The sequence below is a fragment of the Mobula birostris genome, chromosome 17 (assembly GCF_030028105.1).
Source record: "Mobula birostris isolate sMobBir1 chromosome 17, sMobBir1.hap1, whole genome shotgun sequence".
Lineage (NCBI taxonomy): Eukaryota > Metazoa > Chordata > Chondrichthyes > Myliobatiformes > Myliobatidae > Mobula > Mobula birostris.
This window is the reverse complement of record NC_092386.1, coordinates 28449849-28467115: the sequence shown is the minus strand read 5'-3', so window position 1 is coordinate 28467115 and position 17267 is coordinate 28449849. Positions and strand designations below refer to the sequence as shown.

Here is a 17267-nt window from a genome sequence, read left to right as displayed (position 1 = left end):
ACCTGTGCTATACCCTCAAACATTTTATTTCAATTAGCATAGCAGATCTGTCCAATTTCACTCTACATTTTGACCCCAAGAAATAAACTTCAACACTATCATTTTATTCAGAAAAATATGCACAAATGGCTTCACAGAACTACTACTCTATCGGCACACAATTTTGCAAATCACAAGTGAAGACCTCTTATTCTATCCAAATGCCCCCATTTCTGAAAAGGTACTTAAGCAGTAGCATAAACAGTTAAATTATGACTCTAAGCAACTATGGATGATTGCAAACAACAGGTTAGCACTATTTTTCCACACCCATATAATATTCAACATTGGCTTCAGGGGAAACTGGAATGGAGATACAGATAAGATGAACCTTACAAGAGAATCTTACTATTGCTTATCATAGCTTCCCTGACGCCTTGCAACAAGTTACTTCAGATCATAAAAATGAAATTGCAGCTTCCTGGGCTGCTTAATTCAGTAACACACAAGAAAGCAAATTTAATAGGCGTTCACGAAACATTCCCAGAGCGTTATCAAGTTACTTGCAATTTTAGTGACTCAACTAACACCCCCGCAGTTTTCTTCAAGTAGGAACTTTAAAAACGAACCAAGATGCATTTACTAATCAAGGCTGACAGAACAAGTTGAATCTATAGAAACCAGACGGCTATGTTTAACCTAGTTTAACAGGTGCATGGTCACCAGGAATAGAAGATATTTGAGTGGAAGCTGGAAGAAATCCCCATTTTAAGCCGAGGTGGGGAGGGCAAAAGCACTAATGAGGTCAAGACAGACAACCTATGTAGGGATATAAGACGGTTAAATAACCCTTTCCACACTACCCCACCCCTAGTCTCCTCCTCTGTGCATTCATATTCCTGCACACTGACCGTGAACGGTTGTTCGCCGATACTGCCCACTGAGAAACAGCTGTCGCCGGGGTTGACGGCGCCGGTCAGGACCTGGTGAAGATTCATTCTTCACTCTCGATGGCAGCGGATAGCTCGGGAGAGAAGTAGCGGCGTCACCCAGCCGGCTCGTTGTCGGCCCCCGGGCTCATCTCAGGCCAGCAACAGCGGCACTTGTCAGAGGGAGGGCGCCAGGCTCGGTCGACACTCGCACAATTCTGTTTGCGGTTCAGGTGCGAGTCTCTCCCTCTTCACCGACCCTACTCACAACCCGCACCCGCCATCTTGCTGACACATCCTACTCTCGCGAGAGCTGACGCAGCTGGAAGCGCTCCTGACTGGAGCTGGCGTTGTTATGGAGACGGAAGGCTGCTGGTGGGAGTTACAGAGATGGTGACTCTGGAATAGGTGGAGCGACCAGGAAAGAAGTCGACCAGGAATTATATCTCCCCCCGCCCCCAATTCCAACGTTGTCAATATGTTCTGAGTTGGGGGTTAATTTCCAGGAACTGCTGTCAGCAACCGGAAAAATAACAACCAGCAAGGGCATTTGGAAATAAAAAATAAATTAGAGATTGGGGACCATTGAACCAACGGGGCCAAGGAGGAGTGTATGCACTGTCAAAATGGTATAAGGAGGGTTCGCCGTAGGGCGAGCCGAAGGAAAGAGAAGATCATGTGATAACATCTTCAGATTTATGTCCGGCTGGAACCAGTTTACTTCACTTTGGACTAGCAGCCTGAAGAGTAATGTCTGTGTTCTCTCAATCTCGTTGGGTAGCTTTCATCCTGGTAATGGTTCAGCTGAAATCTTCTGATTTATCATAGCATTATCGTGCAGATCAACGAATTTATAACTACTTTCGTTTATAATGCTCTTTTCACAAATTTCCCCATAAAGCTCGTGAGGCTATATTTTAAATGGTAGCCCTTTTAATGGAGTAGAAAATTTTATATTGGAGGGGAAAGGTTCAGAGCAGACATGAGTTTGAAGGATGCAAAGAGAAGAAAAAAAACAAAACGACCACAAATGAAGATTCAAATCACCAAGGATGAGTTGAGAGCAATATCTTAATGGAAACACAGAATTTGGCATGAACAGCATTAACGGAAGAAAGAGAAATCAGTGGAACAATGGATAGCACAGTAATGTAGTCAGTGGAGAGGGTATCTTCCAACGCCAGTAACCAAGTTCAGTCCTGACCTTGGCTGCTGTCTGTGAGTTTGCACATTCACCCTGTAACCACACGAGTTTCCTTCCTCATCTCAAAGATGTAGTTTGTAGGATGCTGTAAATTGCCCCTCATACTGTATGTATGTTTGTGATAGAAACTGTGGAGAAATGATGGAAATATGGGGAGAATAAAAATGGAATTAACATGGGATTTGCATTATTGGATGATGGATAGCTGGCATGGTCTTGTTAGGCTGAAGGGCTTGAACTGTGGTGTGTAACTATGATTTTAAGGTTAAAACAGGATACTGAATCTATACTGTGTAACTATGACTTTAAAGATAAAACAGGATACTGGAACTTCGGTATGTCATGACATAAACCATTTTTTTTAAAAGTCCTGAAAAATGCCATCTCAAAAATAACAGAGTGAAGCACGAAATGGAGGAAAATATTAACAGAAGTCGTAATTTTTTCTTCCTGATGCATTGATAGCAAATGGATTAAATCAGGCAGAAAGACAACTGGTAGGGTTGACCTTTAGTTCAGGTGGGCAGGAGATTGCCAAGAGAGGATAGGGCAATTTGAAGTTTCAGCCTGCACAGATAACTGGATTAGTTGTTTAGAAATGCTGAGTTGCACAAAAGGCAGTATAGACTTATTCAAAAATTGTCTAAAGATGATTACAGGAGAGTAGGAAGGAAGAATGGGTTAGATTATATGAAAATGTATTAGTTATATTAAGACACAAGAGACTGCGGATGCTGTATTCTGTAACTGCAATCTGCTGGAGGAACTCAGGGGGTTGAGCAGCATTTGTGAAAGGGAAGAAGTTGTTAATGTTTCAGGTCAAATGTCAGCCACTCCTTTCCCCTCGCAGACACTGGTGGACTGGCTGAATTCCTTCATGGATTAATTATAAGTTTGGGAGAATGTGTTAGATATTCACTGATTTCCATCAGGCTCTTGAACCAGCATGGATATCTTCACTCACGTTCATTACATATTTATTGTTTCTTTTCTGTATCTGCACAGTTTGCCTTCTTTTGCAAATTGTTTGCTTGCCAGTGTTTGTGTTAGTATTTCACTGATTTCCTATTTGTCCCAAATGTCCTACTCCTTATGAAAAAGTGATCCGGGTTCTAGACTCCTCAGCCTGGGAAACATCCTCCTATATTCAAACTATCAAGTCCATTAACAATTTTGTGTCTTTCAATGTGATTACTTTTAAACTATGGAGAAGAAAGTTCACTCGACCTTTCATCATACAGAAGACCCATCATTGTAGGCAACAGCCTGCTTAATCTTTGCCGGTTTTGTAAAGTAAATACATTTATTTTAGGACCGAAATTGAATACAAAATTCCAGGCAAGGTATCATCAGGGTACTCTAAAATTGTATAGTAAGATTCCTTTACTCTTATACTTAAATCCTCCAGCAATAAAGCACTAAGTATAATTATCTCCTAAATGCAAGTTGCACTTGCATATCAGTCTTCAGTAATTTATATATAACACACAGGTCCCACTGAAAATCAACAGTCCCCAGTTCAGTGCCATTTAAAAATACTCAACATTACCGTACAATTTTCTTTACCGAATAGACCAAGTTCCATTTTTCTCTATTGCATTCCATCTCCATTTTGTTTCCATTTATTCAGGTTCTCATTCTCATCACACATTCTTATTGGCTTGGTATTACCAGCACACATGAAATTGCTATCTTTGATGCCAATAGCCAACTCATTGAAGCAACACACATCAAAGTTGCTGGTGAACGCAGCAGGCCAGGCAGCATCTCTAGGAAGAGGTGCAGTCGCCATTTCAGGCCGAGACCCTTCGTCAGGACTAACTGAAGGAAGAGTGAGTAAGAGATTTGAAAGTTGGAGGGGGAGGGGGAGATCCAAAATGATAGGAGAAGACAGGAGGGGGAGGGATGGAGCCAACTCATTGATATAGTTCCAATGCAGACAAATCCTCATACACTGTAGTCACCACAAGTCACAGCCTATCAATTTGAGAAGGACCTAATAATGGGATTTTGTAAATTAGTGCAGCAGGGTAAGATCAGCAATGAGTGAAGAATGTGCTGTGAATATGGTACTTTGAGGAATAAAAATGTTATAGGTAGCAGATAAGTATAGATTGGAAGTTCAACTTGGAAGAAAAAAATGTTCTGGGATCACAAATTTATGGAAGGAATGAACGGAACCAAATCAGGATTAGGACATAAAAACAACCAATGCAACAAGACTATGACATAGAAACTTACCCATACTATGGCAATTGATGCAGTGTCACTGTAATACAATCCATGTTGAAAGGTACCATCACCCTTGTCAAGAGGAGGAGTGGGGAAAGATAACATAAAAATGAGGAACCTGTATCACTGTTAGATGGGGGATTACAAGCTTCTGCACAAAGTTGTTGCCCTGAGGCAGGAAGTTCACCAGATCAGATCTGCACTGTACCCTGCTGAAAGTTTTAGTGACAGCTTTGTAGTTTTCAGCAAAATGATCACTTATGTACAGGAGAGAAGAATGGACATTTTCCTGCTCCTCTCCGACTAGGAGTAGGCTTTTGACAGACAATCACACATTTTACTGGCTATTTTCTCCAGAATTGAGTGGTGGTGGTAATCTGTAACTGGATACATTAGTTCTACACAGACATCAGTCAAGCAATGGAGTTATACAGCGCAGAAAACTATTCAACCTGCTTACCTAAACTAGGCCCATTTTCCTGTGTGTGGCCTGTATCCCTCTAAACCTTACAATCTATGTATCTGTCCAAATGTCTTTAAAACACTGTAATTTTACTTACTTCTACAAGTTCCTCTCACAATTCATTCTATATACCCACCACCCTCTGTGCGGGAAAACAACTTAGTCCCTCATTTCATCTTTAAATCTTTCTCCTCTCGCCTTTGCCCTATGCTCTCTAGTTTTAGACTCCCTTACCATGGGGGGTAAACCCTGTCACAATCTATCTATGCCATTCATAATTTTACAAACCTGTGTAATGTCACCCCTTAGCCTCCTTCACACCAGGGGAATCTGTCTAATCGCTCCTTATAACGCAAACCCTCCGGGCCCAGCAAACACCCATGTGAATCTTCTCTGACATCCTTCCTATAGTGGGCTGACCGGAACTACATACAATATCCCAGATGCAGACTTGCCAACCTCTTCTATAATTGTAACGTGATGTTCTCACCACCTGTATCAATGCCCCAAATAATGAAGGCAGGTGTGCCATATGCCCCCTTACCACCCTGTCCACCCACTTTCAATGAACTGTGTACTTGTACCCCTACTGCTTCTGTTCGACAATGCTTCCCAGGAATCTGCCAGTCACTGTCTATGTCCTGCACTGATGTCACTTCGTACTTGTCTTAATAAAGTCCATCTGCCAATCTTTTACCCTCAGTACAAAGCCCAGCTGGTTGGAAGTGGTATAAATCTGGTTTGGAGCTGTCGGGCTATCAGCAAGAACAGGCTACAGTGAACAGATAAAGTGAACCTACCTCAATGATTATTGTCCAGTAGCACTTACATCCACTGTGATGAAATGCCTTCAGAGGTTGGCCATAAAACACATCAACTTCTGCCTGAGGAGTGGCTTGGATCCACTCCAATTTGCCCACTGCCACAACAGGTCGATAACAGAGAGCCATTTTGGCTCATCACTCAGCTCTGGACATTTGGACAACGAAGATGCATACATCAGGATGCCCATCATTAACTACAGCTCAGCATTATCATTCCCTCAAAACTAATCGCTAAGCTCCAAGACTTAAGTGTCAGTATCTCCCTGTGCAACTGAATCCATGATTTCCTCACTTGCAGACCCGTCAGTATGGATTAACATCTCCTCCACAATCACCAGCAGTACACCTGCACCACAAAGCTATGTGCTTAACCCTCTGCTCTACTAGCTTAATGACTGTGACTAATTTTATCTCGTTGCATAGAAAATATTTAATAGGTATGAACAATATTTAATAGGTGCTCCTTTGGCTAGCATGAGGGGAGACTGCCATTAAGCCAAGAAGGGAGATGTAAGCAAGAGAATAACAAATACATAGTGACAGAATAAAAAGTAGAAATATCATGTCATCAGCACCGGTCAAAAGAAAACACAACACCCAAACAACTTTTTCAATTCCCGAACTAACTGCAGCACAGTCACTAGTCCCCGTTTCTGCAGGATCTATGCGCCCCCTGATGGTCACAATCCCGTATTGCAGGCAATGCGACCTGACACGCCGCACCCTCTGCCGGGCGCCTGATCTCCTTCTGTGTCTGCTGGTGCGGGACGAGCCCTCGCTTCTGGTCAACATGGAGCCCGAGAGGGCGAGAGGCGAGGCAGCCGCAGACTCGGAAGGTGGGCGGTCCAGTGCAGTCTGCGCGGAGGAAGAACAAAACGTTCTGCAGGAACTGTCAGAGTTGCCGGTGGAGGGGGCGGGGAAAAGGCCGACATGCTCCAGATGCAGGTACAGTACTTAACCCGAAAAAAAAGAGAACCACGCGGGTAGTGTGGGGCCCGAGTGGCAGCTACAGCCTGGCCTCGGTCACCTGGACTTCACAGCCAGGTACAACGTTAAGTGGCGGATGACATTGATTTCCTTCAGTTAGATTGTCTTATGAATTTAAAGTTCTCTGTTCTCTCCGTTCCCGAGGACTGTTGTTGGAATGCAGTGTTTTTCATTACGGAAACACTTCTGAAGTACCGCTGCCCTTTCTCCCCAAGGTTTCATTCCCCAGTGCCCTGCTGGGTGCTCATTTGATTGACAGGACAACTCTTGCATTATTGGTCGCCACAGACACTACGTGAAGTTTCCTTATCCGGCGAAGTCCTGTTGCGCTCCAGTCCAACACCCTGTGCGTTTGTATTCATTCACTCCGCGTATTAAGATCATGTGTCTTAATGCAATATTCTTTACGTGCACCTTTTCACCATCCTCCCATTCTAGTAAACTCACTGATACCACCCTTAGAAATAAACTCGGCCTTAACTTGATTTTTTTTTCAACACGAGGTGCTGCAAATGCTGGAAATGTTGAGCAATGCGCACAAAATGCTGGACGGATTTAGCGAGTTAGGCAGCATATACGGAGGGAACCAAAACCCTTTATCAGTCATGGCACAGAATGTCTATTGTTTATTCTTCCCCCCCCTCCCCACACACACACACACACACACACACACACACACACACACACAGATTTTGCCTGCCTGACTTGCTGAGTTCTTGTATTTTGTGTGAGCAGCTTGCCTTATTTTTGCCTTTTGTTTGCTCTGTATATCTTGCATCCCACATTCTTATTCGTCCCCAGACCTATACATATTATCACAATACACCGTGCAAGCAAAAACAAACAAAAATGACTTGAGTCAAAGAATAATTTGATAATTAATGTTACTGATCTTCGTCAAGAGAGTTTATGAGGAGAGTCTGAGGGGTGGATTTCCCATAATGCAAAGCTGCATCAAAAATGCAAGTTGAAAAATAAAGTTTGTTAACTTTTAGCATACATTTTAGATATATTTATTATATAATTTAATTTATTTAAATAAAAATAAATAAATAATTAGGAGAGCAGATTTTTTTTTGTATCGCAAGAGAATTAACAGTTATGGGGAAAAGGAAGGTGAGTCAACTCCAGATCAGCTGTGATCATATTGAGTGGCAGAGCAGGTCTGACAGGCCGGATGACCTACTTCTACTCCTATTTCTGATGTTCCTGTGCTCTTATTCAATGAAAGCAAATTTTGTTCCATATCTCAACATTTTGTTTAGTGATTTGTGAATTTTTTTAAGGGCGAATTCACCATTTTAGTATCTACTTCTGTAGATTAACATCCAGAAAATGTCATCATGGTACAGTTGCACTTCAGTGATACTGAAGACTTATCAGTGAACAGTTATCGATCCTTAATTGGTATGTGAGATTTGCCAAACTGTGATCAGCATGGGGAATCTCATCCATTTCCACTACTTAGTTCAAGATGCTGAGGCTTAGTTTTGCTGAAATGAATTAACTGGAAAAAAATATATATCAGGATCATACTGCTCTCAGTAAAAATTCACAGAAAACAGGTGGATGCAGATGAGTCACTTGCAAAATATGAATGTGTTGAATATGAAACTCCACATGCTACGGAGTTCGGCAACTGATGTACTTACTAAAAGCTTTATACATTGGGAAAGGGGAAAGTACACATTATAGAGGATGGTGCCATGGGATAGACAACAGTGATCAAAGGGCAGATAAAATGTGTAGTGATACAGTGCTTACTGAAATAGAGTTCATAAAGTACATGAAGGCTCAGAAGTTGGGACTGTGATGCAAGTAATAGTTTACTTTTATGATTCATGCCTGATATGTGGGAAAGGCTATGATAAATAATGATATTTGAAATGTGTTTTTCTTGATCTGATTTTAACACAAATAGCTGTGTGGGAATACAGAAGTTTTTGTTGTTGAACATGTCAAGATACTTTAACAGGCTAGTGTTTTATTTCTGTCAAAAACGTGGAGATTCATTACAGCACCACTCGATGCTTCACCACCAAACAAGCTCAACACCTTTTCTGCCGGCTTTGAAAGGGTGAGTAAAACTACACCTATGAGAATCCTTGCAGCACCCAGTGACCCTGCGATCTCCGTTTCGGGGGCCGACATCAGCTGTCTTTCGGAAGGGAGAACCCTCGCAAATTGGCATGCCCAATGGAGTGCCTGGTAAGACTTTGAAAACCTGTGTCAACCAACTGGTGGGGTTTTTCAAAGCTAGTTTCAATCTCTCATTGCTATAGTTGGAAGTCCCCACCTACTTCAAAAAGGCTACAATTATACCAGTGCCCAAGAAGAGCACTGTGAGCTACCTTAATGACTATCATCCCGTAGCACTCACATCTATGGTGATGAAATGTCTTGAGAGGTTGGTCATGGTAGAATCAACTCCTGCCTCAGCAAGGACCTGGACCCACTGCAACTTGCCTATCACCACAATTGGTCTACGGCGGTTACAATCTCATTGGCTATCCTCATGGCCTTGAATCACCCGGATAATGCAAATACCTATGTCAGGATGCTGTTTATTGACTGCAGCTCAGCATTTAATTCCTACAGTCCTGATCGAAAAGTTACAGAACTTGGGCCTCTGTACCTCCCTCTGCAACTGGATCCTTGACTTCCTAACCTGAAGATCACAACCTGTGCGGATTAGAAATAATACCTCGACTTGCTGATAATCAACATTGGCACACCTCAGGGATGTGTGCTTAGCCCACTGCTCTACACCCTCTACACCCATGCCTGTGACTAGACGCAGCTCAAAGTTTGTTTATAAATTTGCTGATTATACAACCATTGTTGGCAGAATCTAGATGGTGTCGAGAAGGCGTACAGGAGTGAGATATACCAGCTAGTTGAGTGGTGTCGTAGCAACAACCTTGCACTCATTGTCAGTAAGACTAACGAGCTGTTTGTGGATTTCAGGAAGGGTAAGACAAGGGAACACACACCAGTCCTCGTAGAGGGACCAGAAGTGGAGAGAGTGAGCAGTTTTAAGTTCCTCTGGGTGTTAATATCTCTGAGGACCTAACTTGTTTCTAACATATAGATGCAGCTATAAAGAGGGCAAGACAGCAGCTATATTTCATTAGGAGTTTGAGGAGATTTGGTGTGTTACCTAAGACACTCACAAATTTCTACAGAAGTACCATGGAGAGCATTCTAACTGGCTGCATCACCGTCTGGTGTGGAGGGACAGGATTGAAGTAAGCTGCAAAGAGTCGTAAATTTCGTCAACTCCATCATGGGCACTCACCTCCGTCGTATCCAAGACATCTTCAAGTAGTGGTGGCTCAAAAAAGCAGTGCCCATCATTAAGGACGTCCACCACCCAGGACATGCCCTCTTCTCATTGTTACCAGCTGGAAGGTGGTACACAAGCCTGAAGGCACATACTCAGTGATTCAGGAACAGCTTCTTCCCCTCTGCCATCCGATTTTTGAATGGTCATTGAACCCATGAACCCATAACTTATTATTTCTGTTTTGCTCTACTTAATTTAACTATTTAATATATACACTTACTTTTATTCTGCATTATCATGCATTGTACTGCTTCTGCAATGTTAACAGATTTCATGACATATGGCGGTGATATTAAACCTGACTCTGATTCTGCTTCTTATTGATGAAACAACTTAGAATGGAGTACTGTACTGCTTTAGGTTCAGGGAGCAAATCGGGTTGCCATTGTCTTTTAAGAGTTGTTGAATGATACATGTACCAAGTGATAAGGTTTGCTACTTGGTTAAATTTTTAGTTGAGAGTTTGGTGAGTGCGGTGAAGTAGGAGTTTAAGGTGAACCAAACAATCTGCCGTATCAGTAACAGAGATTAATTTAATGCTATAATTTTGAATTATATTTTAATACCCTTCATATTTTGAAAGCATTTTTGTTCTGGATTTGCTACCAAACTATTTTAAAATGGTATTGTTTTTCCAGTTTTGTTTTATTTCTGTCTCTTTCCATTGTTGGTAGATGTTTGCTTTTTGAGTTGCCGTTTTCATAATTATCAGTTAGTGATTAATTTTCCCACCTATTAACCTTTTGTTAGTAAGTTGCATGCTAATTCCCATTTTGTGATCAAATTGGATAAAATCTTGTGTGATTGTTATGGACATGGAGAGTGATTGTTCTTCAATAATTCCTCCATAAATAAATACAGGTCGAGGACTTACTTACTGCCCATTACGCTGCGGGCATTTAAGGCAGTAATGAAGGTCCTCCAAGTCCAGTGGTGTTCAGGGCTTCCTTCGACAAGCTAGTAGCTTCCTCTCAGGTTTTACTATGTACTGTTAGTCATGCAAGTCCCAGGTGGAGACTCAGGAATACCATCACACTCAGATGCAGAAAGATCCTTCATTGCTGTTTCCGTAACAATTTTGTTTTACCAGCCAGGGTTGTTAGCCCTGAGCTGAACCTCTGAACGTGGAGGACTGGTGGACCACACTTAGTCTGGCCTCTACCCTTTGACCTGTTTGGCATGGATGACCCTACCAAGAACCAAAGCATGAAGCCTTGACTCCAGCCTCCAAATCTCAACAAGGCTGTGGTCCACTTGGAATACCCCTTATCCAAAATTCCAAATTCTGAAGTTTTTTCTTGGGTGCTGACTGACATGATAAATGGAAAATCCTACAAGATGCTGCGAAGGTTCGCAGATGATGTGCACTCTGAAAATGACCCCAGATAATGTAATAAACAGAAGTTAATGATAAATAGAGGAACACTGCATAAAGCAAAAAATGATCTCAATTGTTATTGAAAGAGTGGATTCATCAGCGTCAGAGTGAACATATGCTGCTTAATGGTATGCTGATCATGAAACAAGCAAAGATCTGGCATGATGAACTGAAAATTCAAGGTAATTGTGAATATTCAGCAGGCTAGTTGTAAGAAATGTACAACATTAAATTTTTAGGGATTTGTGGTGATGAAACATCTGCGGATCGTGAAGCAGCAGAGAAATTCATTGATGAGTTTGCCAAGATCGTCGCTGATGAAAATCCAAAATCTAACTCGGGTCCCCAACCTTTTTTGCACTGCGGACTGGTTTAATATTGACATTATTCTTGCGGACCGGCCGACCGGGGCGGGAGGGGCGGGTAGGGTTGCCAACGGACAAGAGTAGCAGTCAAATACATTGTTTACCCAGAGAAAGACTACCATGACCATGAAGCCTTGCGTGGGCACCAGTGTGCATGCGTGACCTGCACATGCATGTACCTGCCGACTTATATCCCTGCAAATTGTTTCTGGCGATTCTGTCCGGGGGTGGGGGTGGGGTGATGTTAATCACAACGAGAATATCGGTGATAAGTGGCTAATACACTCAATTTCGTTTCTAAAATGGTTTATCTAACGAATTTAATATTAAACACACAGCGCATACTTTCCTCGCATGAATATAGTGAGAAGTCAGTTATCAGGGGAATTTGAAGTAAGTGTTGAATGAACGTCCAGTAGAAGTGGTAGAGGCAGGTTCGGTATTATGATTTAAAGAAAAATTGGATAGGTATGTGGACAGGAAAGGAATGGAAGGTTATGGGCTGAATGCAGGTCGGTGGGACTAGGTGAGAGTAAGCGTTCGGTACGGACTAGAAGGGCCGGGATGGCCTGTTTCCCTGCTGCAATTGTTATACGGTTATATAAGTAAGTCAATAGCATCATAACATTTTAAGTAACATTTGGATATTAAACACACAGCACATATTTTCCCTGTATGAACATATAAAATCATTGCAACACACCAGTATTGCTGAATCAGCGGGAGCCCTGGGTTTGTTTTCCTGCAACAAGACGGTCCCATCGAGGGGTGATGGGTGACAGCGATACTCGAAGGGGGTTCCGTGTGTCCAGTCTATTCTGCAATTTAGTTTTTGTTGCATTCATTGCGGAAAATTCTGCTTTGCAGAAAAATGTTGGAAATGGAAGCAAAGTTTTCAGTGCTTTCGTAGCTATCTCAGGATATTTAGCTTTGACTTTGATCCAGAATGCCGGCAGAGATGTTATGTCAAACATACTTTTCAGCCTGCCGTCATTTGCAAGCTCGGGGAGTTGATCTCCTTCCCGAGCTGACACGGATGATGCGCGGGTCATGACCTTGCGTGCATTCAAGCTCAACACTGCATGACAGGGAATGAGGAAAGGTGCAGCTGACTCATATCATTTCATATTTCCAAATCATATCGTTTCCTCACAGCCCGATAGCGCATGCTTTGCGGCCCGGTGGTTAGGGACCGCTGATCTAATTGAATAGCTGCATCAGTACATATGTGCGATGAACAATTGTAAAACAATGATTACTTACTGGTGGCCAAGGTAGTGATAGCTATTAAAAATATTATATAAAACTACCCTCAGAGTACATGTATAAGCTGTACATGTAATGTAAATAGATTTTGTGTTTAGAGGGGTCCCATGCCCACATACAGGTTTCCCCCGCCATCCGAAGGTAGAGCGTTCCTATGAAACACTTTGTAAGCCGGAATGTCGTAAAGTGAATAAGGAATTACCATTTATTTATATGGGAAAATTTTTTGAACATTCCCAGACCCAAAAAATACCCTACAAAATCATGCCAAATAACACATAAAACCTAAAATAACAGTAACATATAGTAAAAGTAGGAATGATATGATAAATACACAGCCTATATAAAGTAGAAATACTTTTCAGCACTGTCTAGCGCAGCGAAAATCTCACGGCAGCACTCTCGGCAGAAACACGGCACAAGTGCTCTCGGGAGAAACACTCTCTCCAGTAATCTTTAAGCTATGAAGCTGCCAAATCATACCAAATAACACATAAAAATACACAGCCTATATAAAGTAGAAATAATGTACAGTAGCCAAACTCACTATTGCCGTATTTATTGTTGATGGTTCGAAGCCTTTAAAATCGTTGGCTGCTTCGGGACTCAGTTTCCTCCAAACGCTATTTCTCATCGAGACTGTTAGCCTATCGAGAGCATCTCCAATGTTGGCGATACCCAATTTTATATTGTATTCTTTCCAGATCTCTCGCAAAGACGCTTCAGAGTTGCCCTCTCTGTCAATGGTACTTACAACAAAACACATCACATTTTGCGTATAGCAAGCCTTAATTGTGGCTATTAGGCCTTGGTCGCACGGCTGCAGCAATGATGTCGTATTCGGCAGTAAGAACGCAACACGAATATTACCGCCATACTCGGTAATGCCAGGCAGATGAGCAGCACAATTATCGACAATCACAAGACACCTATTATCGAGGTTATTTTCTCTACAGTATTTTTCAACAAAAGGACTAACGTATCCACTCATGTACTCAGAAAAAAGCACTTGGGTATTCCAACCACTTGGATGTGAATGGAGCACAACGGGAAGTCTTTTCTTATCAACGCCTTTAAGTGCCCTTGGATTTTCTGAGTGGTACACTAGTAGAGGCTTAAGGACAGCATCGTCAGTGGCGTTAATAATAGGCATTAGGGTAAACCTGTCCTTCGATGCCTTGTGTCCGTTAGCCTGCTTTTCTTCTTTCGAAATAAATGTCTTGCTTGGCAATTTTTTCCAATAAATTGCAGTTTCGTCACAGTTAAATACTTGCTTATACGAAAAACCAAACGCCATTTCTCTCTGCGTATAAATAATGTGAATGGTGGACGCAGGTAAGTTCAATGCGCGGACAATGTCCTTACTTCGTTCACCACGATCAAAACGCTTAATTAGGTCTAGTTTTACGCTATGTGCAACGCCCTTACAGGCTCCTTCAGGCTTTTCCAATACCTTAGAACTCATCTTGCTAACGGATGCACAAAAAAAATCGACATAAAGTACGGTGTTTAAGGAACGGAGGCTGGAATGCAGTTCTGAGGGAGGAGCTTGGCTCCTCAGGTGTGCGCTGCCTTTTCCCATAACAGTGAAAACACCTTCTGTAGGCGAAAGCAGGTAACTAATATAGGTCTTTCGTAACAGTGAAGTGTCGTAAAGCGAACGTTCGGAAAACAGGGGCTACCTGTATCTCATAATGTAGATGCAAATATTAAAAAAAAATCCAAAAAGTCTGAAGTCCAAAACACTTCCACCCAAGCATTTTAGGTAAGGGATGCTCAACCTGTAATTTCTTTTATATTTGCAGATTTTTAAGCGGTATGTGAATCGAAACTATGGTTGTTAAATTTTCAGAAATCTAAAACAAATATAGCTGAATTAAAAACATATTCAACAATGATAGAGTCATGGAATCATACAGCATGAAAACAGACTCTTCAGTCCGTCAAGTGCATGCCAATCATCAAATAATCATCTGCACTAATCTCCTTTACCAGCCCTTGGCTTACATATTTACATTTCTACCTGATTGAATTACGTGCCAGGGTAATTTTCAACATTGTGTGAGTCTCTGCTCCTACCACCATCTTAGACAATGTGTCCCAGATTCCAACAGACCCTCGGGATTAAAAGTTATTTCTCAAATCCCCTCTAATTCTGCGTTTCTTAAATGAATGCACTCTAGTTTTAGATACCTGTCAGGCAAAGTATTATTCTTATCTATCCTTTCATCTGCCCCTTATGATTTAGTATTCTTCAGTCAGGTTCCCCTCTGAGTCTGCCCCACTCCAAGGAAAACAGATCACCTTCTTTAATCTCTCTGAACGAAATTGGTTCATCACAGACAAACTCTGGTGAATATCCTCAACACTCTTTTCAGTTCTAGCACATCCTTCCTTAGTGTGGTACAGAACTACATTGTAGTACACTATACTGTAGAATAGAACTACAAACAACGGTGGTCCAACCAATCTTTTACACCATCATTTCCCAGCCTTTGTATTCAGTATACTGGTTAGTGAAGGCAAGTATCTCCTATGCCTTATTCACCACCTTTCTATCGGTGCTGCCACCATTAGGTATCTTTATGGTGTATTGCAAGGTGCTTTTGTTCCTCAAGGTTCTCGCCATTTGTTGAGTAAGTCTAGTCTTGTTTAATCCTCCCAAAATGCATCCTCTCAGACCAAGTTATCAATGCAGTAGATTCCAGTAATTGGGCCATTGGTTAAATGGGGCAGCCACTTATTTGGGCTGATTCCTGAAGAACAAAAACAAATTGAGAACATAGCCAGAATTTCCTTTACACGAGGAATTTGTTTGGGATTTTATGCCGCCTAAACAGAACAGGAGACTTTTGCCGAACATTTTCTAACTAGCATCAGTTGTGTACACATCATGTGACACTACACCATGTTTAGTGTGGTCAGTTTTTAAATAGTTTTAGTTGTTTGTGTTTTTGTTCAAAAAGCAGTAACTTTTGTCACTGATAGTTAGAGAGAGATAAGCAGAAAGACGATTCAAAAATTTTGCCCTCTGCAGTTTCAAACATTCAAACTTGGAAATGCCAGAAATGGCTGGGAGTGAAAATGATTTTATTAATACAGTGACAATGAAACTATTTCAGTACTTCAACGTTAGGAACTATGAAGAATTTGAAGGTCTCGACAATCATCTTGAATGTTACCTTTGATCCCCACTTGGACACTCAGCAGTCATCTGTGGCTCCAGGAAGCTGTTTGTGAACAACCGTGGCCACACTGTGATACACCGCTTCGACAGCGGGCCAGTTGAGGATAGCCAGCAGGTCTCATACCCCAGTGAGATAGGTGTCTGTCCTAGCATGCACCGTCAGCTCCAGCACACTAGATGGATGTGATCTACAGTGAGATCCAACAGCCAGGAAGGTGGATATGCAGTGCTAGGTGGCGAGTGAAGGGCATAACAGGGCACAGAAGATGTCGTGGTCATCCACTGCAACCTGGGAAGACTCCAGTTGCGATGTCTACTCATCCCACTAGGCCCGGAATTCTGAGGTCGAGGGAGTTGAACTACCCTAGTGTAACGGCTTTTCACTTTAAAAACTCTCCCGCACTGGTTTCCTGTCACCATTGGATACAATGGACAACCACAAGTAGTATTGGTGGTGTTCTAATTTGTTCTATATTTCATATTTCATAAATGTACTATATTTCATAAATGTACATAGTTAAATGGCAATTTTGTCCTTTTTATACTTTTTTTTAACTATCTCCATGAAACTTCAGATAATTGGGACGTTTGCTTAATTTGGCCAAAATGTAATGGTTCCGATGTGTCCCAATTAACCAGATTCCACTGTATCATAACTTAGCCTCAGGCTACTCTCCTTACTGTCATGAATACCAACAAAGTTTGCATAATCTGCAAATCTATCATGCCTTGCACACACTCATGCAAATTATAAATGTTTATAGCAAACAGTATCGTCTCAGCATTGATCTCTGCGCTACAACACTAACCACAGGCTTCTAACCACAAGAATTACCCTCCACCATTGCCATCTAATTCCAGTTACCAAGATAATTCTGCTAACTTGCCTTGTATCCCATGAGCTCTTTTGGACCAGTCTCCCATATTGTGCCTTATCAAAATTTTTGCTAGAAGTTCATCTATCAATATCCCCCGGGATCAATAAAGTTTGACTATGACTATTGTGACGAAAGTACACATAGACTAAGATATTGACTGTCCTGTGCTATCACCAGTGGTATCAACAGTTGATCTGCCACCTGTCTTCAGGAGAGAGAGATAAGTAAA

The 17267-nt window shown here is 41.8% G+C and overlaps 2 protein-coding genes across 8 annotated transcripts in view; one reads left to right on the top strand and one right to left on the bottom strand.

Annotated features, from left to right (window-relative positions):
* LOC140211578 (dmX-like protein 1) overlaps positions 1 to 1201 on the bottom strand; it is a 199880-nt gene extending 198679 nt beyond the window's left edge. For all 6 annotated transcript variants that reach the window (XM_072281438.1, XM_072281440.1, XM_072281439.1 and 3 more), the window contains exon 1: positions 891 to 1201. In XM_072281438.1, the coding sequence (XP_072137539.1) occupies positions 891 to 977 (87 nt within the window). In that variant the 5' untranslated portion in view covers positions 978 to 1201. The remainder of the gene's footprint in view (positions 1 to 890) is intronic.
* A 5079-nt stretch (positions 1202 to 6280) lies between these two features.
* Positions 6281 to 17267, top strand: part of dtwd2 (DTW domain containing 2) — a 140228-nt gene continuing 129241 nt past the window's right edge. For both annotated transcript variants that reach the window (XM_072281436.1, XM_072281437.1), the window contains exon 1: positions 6281 to 6576. In XM_072281436.1, coding sequence (XP_072137537.1) covers positions 6296 to 6576 — 281 coding nt within the window. In that variant the 5' untranslated portion in view covers positions 6281 to 6295. The remainder of the gene's footprint in view (positions 6577 to 17267) is intronic.